A 16,982-nucleotide genomic window follows, 5' to 3' on the forward strand; every position below is an offset into this window, starting at 1 on the left:
GTGACTTCAATTCCTGCCTCACTTGGGAAGAAGCCTAGAAGCCAGTTCTGCGAATCTGCATGATGCTACCAAAATTGGTAGAGAGTGTCCACTGACCCCAGGAGGCCCGCGCAGAGCTGTTTCTGATAGCCACAGTAGACAAATTCCCAGGCAGGCAGGGACAGTAGACAAATTCCCAGGCAGGCAGGGACAGTAGACAAATTCCTAGGCAGGCGCCACAGTAGACCAATTCCTAGGAAGGCAGGGACAGGTCCCTGGTGAAACCCGACCTTCAAACCAGACAGTTTAAAGCCTACCAAGCTGCCGGTTCTAGATATAGATAGAGTCCACAGCTGGAGTGAAAACTTTTCTTTTTGCCTACTCTTTCCCAATTGGTTCTTTCTGAATAATGCTTTTAAACCAAACGAATGTTGCCTTTTCCAAGGCTACCTCCAGCCCACATCTCCTCGTTCCAAACCTAAAAAAACCCTGGACTCAACTACAAAGATGGCTACCAGCTTTTGGGGCCCCTCTCACAGAGGGCTATCCACTTCATGTCCCCTCTCATTGTCAAGAGCTTTTCTGTTGCTCAATAAAATTCCTCTCTACCTTCCTCACTCTCTGGTGTCCACGTACCTCATTATTCTTGGTCACAGGAGAAAAACCCAGAACTCGCCAAACAGTGGGAACTCGCCAAACGGCTGTAACACGCACCTGGCTAGCTCCTGGAGCTGCAGGCAGTGGGCATGAAAAGAGCTGTTACACACTCCCATTTGCTGGACTATGGAAGTGATGAGCTGCGGCCCCTCTGGGAGCCCAAACCTCAGGACACCCCAAACCAGAACCATAATACACCCCCATTCACAAAGCCATGGGCGGCAAGAACAAACAAGCTCTAACACACCCCCATTCACGGAGCTGTGAGTGGCAGGAACAAGAGAGGGCTGTGGCATTCCCTGGTGGCTCAGACCTCGGGACTCCCCAGGCAGAAGCTATGACACCCCCTTGGGACTCCACGGTTGCTGCCGTCTTCGAGTTTCTGGGTTCCACCACGTTCCCCTCGTCTGAATACTGGAGTCCAGCTGTGGAAGCCACATGCGGTATACCCGGTCCCGCCATGGGCTGAGCACAGAGTGGCAGCGGTCGTGGGATCTGGACTGGGGATCAGCCGAGAGCAGGCTGCTGGGCCGAGCAGGCAGAGCGAGCCCAGTGAGTGCAAGCAAAGCCTGGGCAGAGGCACTGCTGGCCTTAGAGGTTTCTTGCTGGTGAAGTGGCACCAATAAAATCTTGTGTCACTTCTTCCCTCCAAAAATTGAGGATTTTAAACCTTAGGTAGTGGACCATTTCTTGTTTCCTTTCTTCTGTGCTCATCCTCAGCCCTGCCCAGCTCCAAAGCCTTTCTCCAAAGCCCCATGGGAAAATTTCAGGGCATTCTTGATCAGACACCCAGACCCAGCCCAGAGGCCTCACACGAAGACAAAGAAGACCCCAGAACTTCAGCCCAGTGTTTCTGTAGCTCCGCCTTAACTGAGACATTTGATTATGCATGTATTCTGGCATGAATTAAGACACAAGACTTTTGTATATGTGAATGCACAGTTGGTTTGCACATTGGTGTTACCATAACAAGCCCTGGCCACTAATGGTACATCATTCCCGGCTCCTCTCTGCACACCCCTCCCCAATACATCTATCCCACTTCCGTGAGGATGTAGCTCCCAGCTCTGCAGACACTTCTGCCCTGATGACCTAATGACCTCTCACCACACACCACCCATTTCCAGACTGAACAGCAACAACAAAAACCCAACAGACATAGTGGGGTTTTTCCAATTCATTTTCCTCTTCTTCCCTGTCTTCAGACAGATGAAAAACTGTAATAAAAAAAAAAAAAAAAAGTATCTTTCTGCCCAATTTCTGTCCAATTTACTTACCTCGCCACAGTTCATCCCACCCCCCTGCAACTGCACCATGTTCTTTTCAAACTTCCAACCCATCTAAAATGTGAAATTATTTTTGTACACTGTGTAATAAAATATGCATCATAAAGATTTCTCATGTATGTGTGCAATTAATTGTTAGAGATAAATTTAATATTTACTTTGAGACATGATGAAACGAGTTCCCATTTTTCAGCAATGTACCTTTTTATCAGGCGTTAGTTTAAACAAGCAAACAAAAAAAATTGTGCAATCTCAATTTGTTTTGTGAACATATTAGCACTTGGCCCTGCAGTGTTTTACCCTTAGCTACATCTCTGACATTTTTGCCATTTTAAGACTTGGAAGAATATAGCTATTGTGATTGCTATCATGTAGGAATGTTAAAACTGGATAATGTATGAGAAGCAATGTTAAAAAAATCATCCTCAAACTGGCCAACAAGCTCATGAAAGGTGTCCAAAATCATTAGTCATTAGGGAAATATACAATACTACCACAATGAGGTACACTACATATTCACTGAATGGCTAAAACATAAAATATTAAAAATGCCAGGTATTGGCAAAAATGTAGACCACCTGAAATTCTCCTATATTGCTAATGAGAATGTACAATGATACAATCAATTTGGATAACAATTTAGTATTATAACAATTCTACACCTATGTATTTGCCCAAGAGATATAGAAATGTGTCTCAAAGACCTGCTTACAAATGTACACATAACATTATAGATGGGTCAAAAACTGGAAAAAAAACAAAAGTACATCAAAAGGTACATGAATACACAGATGTGAGAATACTTATATAATATTACTTCATAGTAAAAAGAAACATATTGATACATGCAATAAAACATGGCTGAATCTCAAAAGCATTTTGCTAAGCAAAAGCAGTCAGATGCGAGAAAAAAAAAAAAAATCGGTATAAACAAATCTATGTGAAGACCCAGAACAGCCAAAACTGATCTACAGTAATAAAAATCAGATCAACAGTTGCCTAAAATAATGAGGGTGTTGATAATAACGAGAAAGGCGATACAGGACAAATCTTGTGGAGTGACAGAAATGTTCTGTATGGCCAAATTCATCAAATTATACACTTTCAGTGTAAATCATACCACGATAACATTAACCTGAAAAAAGTCAAGACAGCAGTAATGTGGAGGCAGGGGGTGGTGTAGAAAAGAGGGACAGTATGAATGAGGAACAAATTTCCAGGACAATAAGATATTCTATTTCATGTCTAAAATAGCACAAAGAATAGTAATCTTAATAAAGTTGCACCTAAGTTTTCATATGCTATGGTTAGCCCCCCCAAAAAAAACCTATAGGAATTATTCATACACAAATACACACGCACACACCAAAAAAAAAAAAAAACCAGCCAGAAAGAAACAAGAAGATTACAACTTTAGCACGTACAATCATTTTCCAACTCCCTAATGCATCAATTCAACTTATTTGCGCCCCCAGGAGTAAGAGGGGCAAGTATCCCACCTAGCCACCTGAAGCTTTGGGTTTCCATAGAGATGCTGGCCAGAAAAGCCTGAGGGAGGAGACAGCTCCTCTACAAGGAAACATGTTGCTGCACTGATGGAGAGAAACACCTGAAACAAAAAAAACAATGTCTGTTCAAAGACCCTGCTTCCATATTAAATTTGGTGTATTGTGATAATTCAATCCCTAAAGGACCCTGCAGTCAATTTACACAGTGCTCAAGGCACTTTCATCTTTAAGAATACTAATTAACTTCAACCAGTGATCCTCAAACATTAAGTGCAGAAGAATAATCTGAGATTCTTGTTAAACATGCTTTAGCCCAACCCTCAACATCTTGAAACAATAGGTCTAGGGTGAGGCACAGAAGTCTGCACTTTTAGCAAGCACTACAGATAATTAAGACAGTCCACAAAAACCATATTATAAGAAACTCTGATCTAAACCTATAGTAACAAGACTAAGGAAAATATTGCTGGGCATTTAAAATATCCAGCAGTTCAGAGAACCAAAAACTAAAAACAAAGCAGATGGTCTGTACTGAAGCAGAGTTAATCAAGGGGCAAAAAAGAGAAAAACTGAAAAATTACTTATTACATACATAAAACAAGACGTCATGACAAGGATGATGTCCTTGGAAATTAATTAAAGTCTGCCAAAATAAATGCAAGGCCTCATCCTTTTATAAATTCAACTTTCACATCATCTACTTGCTCACATTATATAGTGACATTCCTAAACTCACTTTCACAAGCCAAATTTGGTCCTTCATACATAATAAAAGTCAGTGATTATATTGTAGGAAAAACACAGGCCACTGCTGCAGGTCAGTGCTTAAAGCAATTCTATGACATTAGAGAGTAAAATTATGCCACTGTCAGGAGAAGAAAGACCCTGTAGCCACCCTACTGTAAGCACATAAGGGAAGAAATCAATTGTGGAGTGGCCTCTGGAGAAGGAAATTAGTGAGGGCCACTAATACAAAAAAAAAGTGTCCTGCCTGACTTCATAGTTCCTAGGATGATAGAGAAGAGACTGACAAACTACCGGCACCCCTCCACCACCACACCCAGGATACCTAGGGTGAAAGCTTAAACAAAGGTCACCAGTACCCAAAGAAAAAATACATGCAAGCATCACAATTGAAAATACTACAGTATCTTTTAGTTAAACAGAACCTACTTTGTAAATCTGCACAACTAACACATGTAAATATTTCAGAAATGCATGAGATACAAAAGCAAGTAACTGCCTTTTTAGATCAGCAACAACACCAACAAAATACTCATTGTCATCACTTCTAATCAATATTTATTGGAAGTATTTGCTAGTACAGGAAAAAAATGAAAGTACAGGCACAAAAACTGAAATTATACATAAAACTTTTTAATCATGATGTAGCAGGAGGAGCCGCAGACAAAATTCCTCAGACACCGAGTTAAAGGAGGAAGGGGTTTATTCGGCCGGGGGCATCAGCAAGACAGCAAGACTCCTGTCTCAAGAGCCGAGCTCCCGGAGTGAGCAATTCCTGTCCCTTTTAAGGGCTCCCGACTCTAAGAGGGTGCGTGTGAGAGGGTCATGATCGAATGAGCAAGCAGGGGGTATATGATTGGGGGCTGCATGCACCGGTAATTACATCGGAACAAAACAGTATAGGGATTTTCACAGTGTCTGTGCAATGTCTGTAATCTATAGACAACATAACTGATTAGGTCAGGGGTCGATCTTTAACTACCAGGCCCAGGTTGTAGCCCTGGGCTGTCTGCTTGTGGATTTCATTTCTGCCCCCATTTCTTTGGGGGCAGAAATTGGGTATAAGACAATATGAGGGGTGGTCTCCTCCCTTAATGATATGATCTTTTACACAGAAAGTACAAAATTGTCTCTGGAAAAGGTATTAGAAACATTTAGCAAGGTGGCTAGATATAAAATTAATATACAAAAGACCACTGCATTTGCACACACCAATAACACATTTTTAAAAGCACTGCCATACAACAGTTATCAGAAATTATCAACTACCTGAAACAAAAGATGTACAATAATTTTGTGTTAAATTATAAACCATACAAGAGATATTAAACATGACCTAATAAAAATAGAAGTATATCCTGCTCATCCTGTATCATAAAGATGTTAATAATCCCAAATTGATCTACAGATTCAATCAAATTAATCAAAAAGACAGAGGATTTGAGAGAATTTGGTATGATCATTCTAAAATTTCTAAGGAAAAGTCAAGTGTTACTTCTGAAAAAAAGGAACAAAGGCAAAGAACTTTCTTTTCCAGTATGAGAGATTATTCTAAAGCAACAACAATGAACACAGGATGATATCACAAAATGAATGATGAAAAAGAATGAGTCAAGGAAAGGGAAAAAAAATTTTGCATTAAGCTTTTGTATATATGACAAAGATAGCATATCAATTCAGTAGAAGAGAGCATTAACTTTTCAATAAAGCGAGGATAACAAAAGAAATTTTTTAAATCATTTACAGGTTGCACATCCCAAAACTCCAAGCCAGAAATAAGAAATGCTCCACAATTTGAAAACTCCAAATTTTTTGAGCACCAACAAGATGTTGAAAGGAAATGCTCACTGGCTTATTTCAGATTTCAGATTTTCAAATTTAAGATATTTACCCAACCCAGGTAAGCAAAATACAAATATTCCAAAATCTGAAGGAAAAAAAAGGTCCAAAATCCAAAACACTTCTGATCCCAAGCATTTTGGATATGAGAGACTCAATCTGTATATGACGAAAATAAAACTGTATCCCTACCTCGCACCACATACACAACTCAAGCACAGATGAAAAAGGGTCTAAAATGTTGCAAATATAACTTTAAAACTCTCAGTTAAAAATACAGACGACTACCTTCTAGATATTGTAGCAGGGAAAAGTTCTTAAAATTTTTAAGTTAAAACAACTAACATTAAAAAAAATACCTTCAGCCATTCATATAGATGCAACAAATCAACAGGAAGATGAACAGAGGATTCAAGATGACAATCTCAAATGAAAGTAAAGGGATAGGATAAGGGATATAGGTTATTATCGAAGTTCCAGCTTTTGTTTTAAATAGGGGGTTCGTGTGTGTTTCTTATTTAAAATAAGCAATTTAACAAATAAATGAAAACATATTTGCAGGAAGAGCTGATCATGAGACAATTGGTAAAATTAATTCAATTATGTGTACTTTAGAACCAAACTAAAAATACATATTATTAAAAACAAACTCTTTGTAAACTATCTGACCACATATAAGGGTAGTAAATACAGAACTGGCATTACAAAAATAATAATCTAGATAATCAAATTAAAAAGTTACCACAGCATACAGGACAAAAAGGGAGAGAAGAAACATTTGAAGCCAGGAAGAAAGGTAAGTGACGTATAAAATCCAAATAATGTAGTTTTAAATGAAGATGAGGAAAAGAGTTGAAGAAAAATTCCTGAGAACACAGATTTCAGATGTAAAATCCTAGGCAGGATCATTAAAAAGGTACATACATAAACACATGCGAGTGAAATTTATGAACTCTTAAAAACAAAGAGTAAAATCTTACAAGGTAACACAGAGAGTTAACTTATCTGAAAAAAAAAAGCAGAGTGACATTAAACCATCAAAAAGCATTATACAACAGACCAAAAAACACAGTTAAAATTAGTTAATTTAAAAAAACTAGCTACTAATAATGCATCTGCAACACTAAGAAAATTCATCACCTAGAATTACAATTCTATATTATCTCAGCAAAACTAGGTATACCATAAGAAAAAACATGGTAAAATGTCTTACCTAATTTGGGGCAAATAGGTGGAAAAAAAGTTAATTTTTTATATTATCGAAAAAAGCTATTAATGTTTTATATCATCAAAATTTTATATTATAAAAATATATTTGTTTAAAATTAAAAGAGCCAAAATTGAAAAGAAAACTTTAAAGACAAGGGTAGGGGTGGTGATACAACGTCTATCCATCAAAACTGAATGGAGAAAACAAGACTAATAAATGGATAATCAGATGACAATAAAAAGATTAAATTTATCAGTTATCACCATATGTGCATGGTTAAATTCAAAAAGACAAAAACATAAGTTTGGATTGGATCCATTAGAAATACAAAGAGAAACTGCCCAGCACTTTGGGAGGCCAAGGCAGGCTGATCACTTGGGGTCAGGAGTTTAAGACCAGCCTGGCCAACAGGACAAAACCCTGTCTCTAGTAAAATTACAAAAAGTAGCTGGGCGTGGTGGTGTACACCTGTAGTCCCAGCTATTTGGAAGGCTGAGGCAGGAGAGTTGCTTGAACCTGGGAGGCAGAAGTTGCAGTGAGCTGACACTGCACCATTGCACTCCACCCTGGGTGAGAGCACAAAACCCCGTCTCAAAAAAAAAAGCAAGAAATAAGATCAGCATCTGGCAAACACTACTGACAACAAAACAAGCAGGGATAAAAAAAATGGCATGTCTATATACACATATATATGTACATACACACACACACACACACACACAGATTTAGGACAAAACTTTAGACCAATAAATACAGAAACCTAAATGAAATTTAGAATTTTCTAGAACTAAAAAAACTTTTAAAATCTGACCATAGAAAACAAAGAAAATTTAAAAGACAATAAGCAAAATTTGGAAACTTTACCTAAAATTTGCTCTAAATGAGCAGCTCAGCCCTGATATAGTCATGTTCACCAAATCTTCAAAGTAACGAGTACTTCAGTTGAACACTATCTAATTTTTCAAATCAAAAAAGATCATATACCATCAATTTTAAATGACTCAACATAATCCTACACTAAACAATTCCAAAAGCACAGGAAAACACAGAAAGCCTTCTAATCATTTTATGAGCTAACCTTATCTTAATAGCCCTCATGGGCACACCAAACCTTGTAACCAATCTCATTAAAGAATCCAAGGAGGACTGGTTCCAGGACCCCCAAAGAGGCCAAAATCTGCGTCCCTTATATAAAATCAAATCAAAATCAACACAAATATAAAATACAAATCAAAATCAAGTCCCTTATATAAAATGGTATAATATTTGCATGTAACTTACACATCCACACATCCTCCAGCATACTTTAAATCATTTCTAGATTACTTATAATATCTAACACAATGTAAATGCTACATAAATAGTTGTTATACTGTATTGTTAGGGAATAATGACCAAAATGAGACTGTACATGTTCAGTACAGATGCAACAATGCTTTTTTTTTTCCAGAATATTTTCAATCCACAGCTGGTTGAATCTATGGATTCAGAACCTGTGGATACAGAAGGCCAATTGTATACCAAATTCTAGGTTTAAATGTATTATATTAAATATAGAAATATATTAAAATAGTAAAGCAACATGACCAAATGGGGTTTTATCAGGAATTCAAGGACAGCCAAAACGATACAACATTGCGGTTAAAAGCAGGGGCTTGTGTATCACATGATTTTTGAGTTTATCCGACCCTTAATACATACTAGAGATGAAATGTTGCTTTAGTTCTCCAATACTGTTTCTTCAGCTTCAATAAGAAAGGAGAAAAATAGTACTCACTTCATAAGGTGGTTGGAAAGATTAAATGAAAAAAGTTTGTAAGAAGACTCAGCACAGTGCCTTACACGGATTATATGGTAAATATTCATATATCTTATGTACAAATGGTTCTTATATTACTGACATATAAAATATCATTCACTGCAAAGAAAAAGACATGACAGTCAACATCTAAATCTAGTTTTGAAACATTTATAAAACTTAGGAATGTAAGAAAATTTCCATATTATAAGGAAACAATATATAATAGAAACTAACAAATTGTAGTAGCATTCTGTAATCTTAAAGTAATAAGTGGTAAAAATAATGACAAGAAAGAGGTCAGAATATTAAGTATTTGTAAAGGATATGGACTGTATACATATAATATTGAAGAAAATCGACAGAATATTTATTAGAAATGATGTGAATTCATTTAAAAGGCTGGAGACAATGTGAGTATACAAGTCAAAATTAGGTGTGAAAAGGAAAGAATAAGAAAAGGGATAAACAGCTGGAAACCTCTCTCTCTGCCCAAATCAAGTCTTATACTAATAACAAGATAATCAACTGATTCCTAATAAAGAATACCCCCCTTTATGTAACATTTAAAGTGATTTAAGTAATGTTAACTATCAAATGCTGCATGGTGTAGTTTTACAACCTTAGATAATCCTAAATTAGAAAATACACGTTATTTTAAGTAAGAAATTTACCCTGAATCCAGTCTGCATTGTTTTTCAAGTTTTAACTCTTGAACTTGGTTAACCTATGACAACCTTCCCACCTAGCCCTCATCTTTCAAGGAATTCAGTGAAAGTTGACTGCAGATCTGTTAGATTCCTCTGCCTCCATTCTATACTACTTCTTTTTTATTCTCCCTATACAGAACACTTGCTTAGGACCATTAAACAATCTAATCTAAAGAAGTTGCTAAAGTTTAAAGCGTTAACATACTACTGTTAACATACTAATATTACAGCTTTAAAAGAACCTTCAGAAGCACTTAATGACTTGCCCAAGGTGACAAAAAGGTGGTTGAGATCTATCCCACATCCTGTCTTTCTCTACCACTGCCTATTCTCCTAGCATGAGCACAGTTTTTCAAACTTTCATTGTTTTGTTTTGGCTTTTTGTTTTTTTAAGATGGAGTCTTGCTCTGTTGCCCAGGCTGGAGTGCAGTGGCACGATCTCGGCTCACTGCAGCCTCCACCTCCCAAGTTCAAGCGATTCTCCTGCCTCAGCCTCCTGAGTAGCTGGGATTACAGGCATGTGCCACCACGCCTGGCTAATTTTTGTATTTTTAGTAAAGACTGGGTTTCACCATGTTGGTCAGGCTGGTCTCAAACTCCTGACCTCATGATCCGCCCGCCTCACCTTCCCAAAGTGCTGGGATTACAGGCGTGAGACACCGCGCCTGGACATTTTGTTTTAAGAGACGGGGTGTCATTTTGTTGCCTAGGCAGGTTTTGAACTCCTGGCTTCAAGTCATCCTCCCATCTCAGCCTCCCAAAGTGCTGGGATTAAAGCATGAGCCACCATGCCCAGCCTCATTGTTTCTCAATAATTTTTAAATTTCAAGATTCAGTTAGGAAACAAAGTACCACGTTCTTTTTGGAAACCATTCACTTATTTCATTCATCACATATTTGCTGAGTCCTACTATGTGTAAAGAACTGTTCTAAGCCCTAGAGTGAAACAATATATTTTATTCAACTCAGAAGGATACATTTAATGTAAATAGCATCCTGTTCATTTCACTCTGTAAATTAATTTGGTCCCTGGGAGCAAACCTCCTCCCAATAATAACTGCCCTAAAGAATCCTAGCTTGGTTCATCTGGTTAGATAGATTGGGGGGGGCCACCATGGAGTATCCTCATTTGGAACTTGAATCTATGTATCAAATTTCTGAGATCTAAGGCTCCTACACTTTGGTAAATATGAAGCACAAAGCCTGAAGATATATGTCCAAAACGAAAATTATCATAGAATTTAACTAATCTGCTGCCAACTGCACCTCACCTGAAATATCTAAACCTCAGAAAAGCAGCTTTCTGCAGTTTTACTACATCTCCTAAGTCCCTGGGTTGGCCAAACTCCAGCAATCAAGCAAAGAACACATCAAAAGGGAAAGGCGGCCCCTTGCCTCATCATACTACACTGTGACAAAGACTAATGAATTCTACAGGCCAACCAAAAAATCATGAAAGTTTTGGGTAGTGTGGGGCTGCAAATAACAAAAAAACTTACATCCATCTACAAAATAGAAGTTTAAAAAATCCTGAAAATATAGGAAACCATTCTGACTACCAAAATACAGCGATTTACTTAAAATTTAAAAACACATATGTACACACAATTTTTTAAGGTGAGAAGAAAACTGGCTAAAATGTTGGCTATGCAATATACACTACACACCTCTCCTTTTAGATAACCCATAAAGTGTCTGAGTAAAAACAGACTTTCACTTTTGTTTCTTCTAAGTGTGAAGTTCACTTCCTAGTTACCAGCTTTAAGTCCGCTTCCTGGTTACTAGCTTGATGGATTTAAATCTGTCAACTTATTGAGATAGATGGTTTATTTATATCCATATAAATATTTTTAAATAGTTCTAATATGAGTAACAAAGTAATCGTGTACTAATATGGAAAGCAAACACATTTAAGTGTTTCTTTTGTAAAACAATCTAAACATTATAGAAGTATAAAAGTTTCTCTAAAAAAAATCCCCAATAACAATGAAATGATCTAAAACACACCCATACTAAAAATAGCATCATAATGATAATATTTTGAATTAACTACTACTCCCTTTGTGTGGGGAGGGGATTCATTAAAGTAGGAAATTGGACTCGACAGCCAAGATCACTTTCGTTAACTTGATTCTTGATTCTACAATTTTATGCATAACCTCTGAACCATGCAATAGAGCCTGCATAGTTATTTAATGCAGTTTAGTCAAAATCAAATGAAAAAAAAAAAATCCCAAACTTACAAAGTTCTTCCCATTGTTCAAACTTACGAGATGTGAAAAATTTGTATTTCTCACTTTGAAACAGACTTTAATATTCAACATTGAAGACAATTATAAACAAATGGTACCATACATATTAAATATGGCTTAGCATTCACATGACCATGTGCTCTTTCCTATGCCTTAAGTCTTTAAAAATTGAACTTGAAGGTATTCAAAATAGAACAGGGAGGATTAGGAAGTAAACTCTTTTAAATTCTCATTATTAAATCTTGAATTATTTCACTGTAAATAAAGTGCAGTGTGCAATATCCTTCTAACTTTACCAGTAATATCAACTAACATACAAGTCTCAAAAACAACTTTCCCAACGTGCCTAAAATAACAATGCACTATCCTTGCTTTCCAAACTTCTTGAGTATCTTCGATTACTTTAAAGCAGTATCATGAAATTCTAAAAATAATCCCAAAGCAAAAATTTAGCAGGCTGTATGTAGACAGCCCATTTTAGAACAGGTCTTATTCTAAAGTCAAGCACAGGTAGAATATTGCTACACCAAAACTACAACAGGGTGGGGCATTCATTACTCACCCAGATAAACCAAACATAACTCTGGTGGTTGATCACAGTAAACCCTAACTGTCCCCGTAATTCCGACACGACTAAGGCACGGTTTACTCTTTTGCCCAAAATGCTTTTCACGCAAACGAAAAATTAAAAAAAAGAAATTAAGTCATGGCCAACTACTCTTCAGAACATGGTGCAAGCCATGATAGTGCACTTAAGATTCTGAAAGCAAAATCTAAAACAGCAGAATGATCTCTTACTATTCACTTTAAAGATAAAAAGTTTCACAGTTTTTTAATTGTTTTCTTTAGTAAGTGACCATTTGAATGTGTGACTGATGCAAGAGTAAAGGGTGAAGGAAAGAACAAGGTCAAACTTAGGGGACAAAAGATTCCTGGAATAACATGGCCAGAAAGGTTTCCTCTCTTAGGGACGGTTTCTATACTGAAAAAAAAAAAAAAAAAAAAGAAAAGAAGAAGAAAGGGAAACCTTAAAAGGAAAAGAAACCAAGCAAACCACCTACTTCTAGAGTCCACCTGGTCAACACGCCTGCCCCGCAAAGCAGGTAATTCGATTTTGGTGGAGACCGTTTTGCAAAATAGCAGGCCTGGTACACTACTACCTTTGAAAGACAAAACCGGTTCAGAAAGGATGACAACTGGCTATTCTTTCTTATTTAAGGGGAGAGAATAAAGTTTCATTAAGATGCCACACAGAGCACTGTAGGAATGTGAGGGTCGCTCTCAATACCTGGCACCGTCTGCTACGGGAAAACAATCGGCAGAAGGAAGTGGATTGAAGCCCGCAAACTACACTCTGCTTCCCATACGCAGCTGGGCACTGGGCGCGACGCCCCCGAGGCGATGGGCAGGGGCCGGGGGTGACGGGAGAGGAAGCCGGGGAAGGCGGCGGCGGCGAGGCCGGGGCGCCCGGCCGCGGCGGGAGAGGACAGCCCGTCGGAAGGAGGAGTGGGGCCCGCCGGCTCGCGGGCTCGCCTCACCTTCTGCGCCGCGCTCTGCTGCAGCACGTTCTGCTCCACGGTCATGGCCCCCGCGGCGGCGGCGGTGGCGCCCGGCTCCTCGCGCCTCCGCCGGCCCTGGCTGCCGCGCTCCGCCGAGCTCCAGGGAGCGGCGCGGACGGCCGGGGAGGACAGCGCCCCCGCCAGCCAGGCGCGAAAGCGATGAAGGCCGGCGTGCGCGGGCACCGCGGGCAGGCGGCGAAGCGCCGACTGTGAGGGCCACGGCGGCCGCTTCACGTCTCCACGCGGCCCGCCTCAGCGCCGCTCGTCCGCGGCGGCCCGGGCCATGAGCGGGCGGAGGACGCCGGGGCGCGGGAGAGCGTGAGCCAGTCGGGCGGGCGGCGTCACGCGTTCGCGCGCTCCTTCGCTGGCGGCTTGCGGGCTGCTTTGGGGAAGGGAGAGAGGGGACGGAGGGAGCGGCCGCCCGGAATGGCGTTGTCCTCCTCCCTCCGCGAGTCCTCCTCCCTCCCCTCCCCCACGCGCCGTCCCCGCCTCCGCCCGGCGGCTCCTCCCCCGCAGAGCCCCGCCCGCCGGCCGCCCTAACCCTACATTGTGACCCTCCGGGCGGCGGGGCGGGGCCGCCATGGAGCCCCGCCCCTCCCGGCGCGGGCCCGGCGTTCCCGGGTGGGGCGAGGGCGCGCCTGACTGCCTGGGCCCGGGAGCCGCCCCTGCGGCAGGTTGCGCGACGCTGGCGCTCGCGGGCTTCGGGAAGCGCGGCTGGAGCCCAGAGGGCAGCGTTCCTCTCTGCGCCCAGGGCTCGTCGGATCCCTAGCTTGCCCAAAGCCTCCAAAGCAAACATTTCCCTCCATGCCCATAACGTCCCAAAACTACGTAGGGTCCCGAACTCCGGCCCCTTTCTATGCCACGCGTTCTCTCCCCTCGCCTTTCTAGGAATTTCACAAGCCTTGAACTTGCCTGAAGGGAAAAGTCAAATAAGCAAAGGGTTGCCAGAAATCTTTATGCTGGGAAGTACTTTTCTCCTTAACTAATCATTACGTAAATGAATATAGACATTTTCTATCTACTTCATTCATTCAAATATGTGTCAGTCACTGCTAGGCTCTGGAAAAATAAAGTTTATCTTCCCAAGACTTAATATAAATGAAATAGGATCTATCTAGCAAACAACCTTACAAAAATATCACTGCCTAATGATACATAATTCTAATATCCCAGTTGCCAAATTAAGCAAACAATTAACTACCATGCATGGAATGCTTGACTATATATGGAATTGTAAGGAAAATCTAACATTAAGGAAGCCATCTCTAGCCACAAAAATATCTCGAGTTCCAGGAGCTAATCTGGGAACAGAGGTGAGAGTGCAGCAGTGTGAGGAGAGAAATTATCAATGCATATTGTCACAAATAGAATACACTTGAAAATCCGGGTATAATTTTTAATCCAATGACAAGGAAAGCAAGCTTGGCAAATGCTAATTGAAATAGTATGTGGTGTTACTTAATAATCATGGATTATAGTAGCTCTTAAGGCTTTGTAACAGTTCTGTGCACTTTACAACCATCTTTGATCTGCAGCTCGGATGTCTTGAACCTTTTCCTTGAAGCTTCATATCTGTTGACTCATTTGATATTTAACAAATTGCAAATCTTATTATATTAATATCCTATGTCGTTTCTAGAGGAAATGAAAAGTCATGAAACAGTTGGAAACAGAAATTTAGGAATACTGTCACATCTCTAATCTCACGTATCAATTTTTTTGCAACTCTGAAACCCAAGGAGGGTGATCTGTCAAAGAGAGCTTATTAAAACCCATTTTTCTTCATTTATAGATCAAAGTTTCTTCTTTTCTTTATATACTAACTTCATGTTTCTCCATGTGAGGATTTTGGTTTCTTTGTTTGTTTTTTAGAAATCAGGCTCATACATTTGAATTCAAGAAAATTAAATTTAACATAAAAATCTAGTAATCTAGTACCATGGGGGGAAAAATATTGCCAGATACTAAAGTTTAATTTCAAGAATTTGGCAATACAACTTTTCTCTGAGTTAAATTTGTTACTTCCATACAAAAAAAAAGATCTTACAATAGATATCATCAAATAGAGCTTTTATAAGGTAGACCTATTTGCCCACTGAGACCATTCATTTTCAGCTTACTTCTGATGGTTTCCTACTTACTCAGCATTTTTAAAAATATTTTTAACTGTTGTACTGAAGAACATTGAGAAGAAAATTTCAAGTTTCCTCACAGGCATTCCTTTTTAGAAGGCTTACAATTGGGATGAATAATTAGAGAAATTTGAGAAATTGAAATAAATAGGCACAGAAAACCCATCGCTGGGATTTCCTAACTCATTTTTTAAATTTGCCCCATGACAATTACGTTGTATGAGTCAGCTTTAATATGCATGTTTGTTGGAATTATATATCCTCAAGATATTATTTAATAACTTCTGAACTGCTGCATTACTCTATGTTGTTGACATTCAGGTTAAAAATGTTAAGTGACATATTTCATATAATATGAAATATTTTTTGTGTAACAATGCTGTGGTTTGAATGTATCCCCCAAAAAACCGTGTGATGGAAACTTAATCCCCAATGCAACAGTGTGGAGGTGGGGCCTAATAAGAGGCGATTAGGTTATGAGAGCTCTGACCTCATGAATTAATTAATGGTGCTATCACAAATGTGCAGTCACTATCAAAACGGCAGTTTCCTTATAAAAGGGCTAGTTTGGCTCCCTCTTGCCTCTTTCTCTTTTCCTTTCCTTCCATCTCTTTCTCCCCTTCCCTTAGCTCTTCCACCGTGATACAGGAGGAAGGCCTTCACCAATTGCCGGCCCATCCATCTTGACCTTCCCTGCCTCCAGAACTGTGAGCCAACACATTTCTGATCATTATCAATTACCCATTCAAAGGTATTATGTTGTAGCAGCATAAAATAGACTAAGAGAAACTCCAAGACTATTTTTCTGTTTGGGGTCAAAATGTTATTTCTAGCAATACTCAGTATTGTATTTTATATGTCAACTAAGAAAATTGGTATTCTTCTGCCTTAGGTGTCTTTAGAAAGGGTTTAAAAATCCATTTCTGGATACCAAAAGTTTACCATATTGCCAAAACACATTTGTAGGATTTTTCTTTGTTTCCCCGCTAGCTGGTGTTGAGCTCCTGGGCTCAAGGAATCCTCCTGCCTCAGCCTCTGAAGTAGCTACCTGGGATTACAGGCATGTCAACAAAGAATTGTTGAATCCATGGAGCAGATTTAGATAATTTCCATTACAAAAGAGTGGTTTTAAATCTACTACAATGAGGATCTGAATTATTTTCCTCCTTTAGGAGTGTTGGCATTCTGGGATAATTTTATTTCCACCAATAAGAAAACAATAAGCAGGCCGGGCATGGTGGCTCACCTCTGTAATCCCAGCACTTTGGGAGGCCAAGGTGGGCGGATCACCTTAGGTCAGGGGTTCAA

At 39.5% G+C, this 16,982-nt stretch overlaps 1 protein-coding gene across 3 annotated transcripts in view; it reads right to left on the reverse strand.

Moving 5' to 3' along the window:
* Positions 1 to 13,974, reverse strand: part of USP25 (ubiquitin specific peptidase 25) — a 163,428-nt gene extending 149,454 nt beyond the window's left edge. For 2 of the 3 annotated variants that reach the window (XM_032176135.2, XM_058427102.1), the window contains exon 1: positions 13,522 to 13,971. In XM_032176135.2, the coding sequence (XP_032032026.1) occupies positions 13,522 to 13,566 (45 nt within the window). In that variant the 5' untranslated portion in view covers positions 13,567 to 13,971. Of the gene's footprint in view, positions 1 to 13,521 lie in introns of all 3 variants that reach the window. The other variant, XM_032176136.2, reaches the window with a different exon arrangement.
* Between the last annotated feature and the right edge of the window lie 3,008 nt (positions 13,975 to 16,982).

Source organism: Hylobates moloch, unplaced genomic scaffold (genome assembly GCF_009828535.3).
Source record: "Hylobates moloch isolate HMO894 unplaced genomic scaffold, HMol_V3 SCAFFOLD_14, whole genome shotgun sequence".
Lineage (NCBI taxonomy): Eukaryota > Metazoa > Chordata > Mammalia > Primates > Hylobatidae > Hylobates > Hylobates moloch.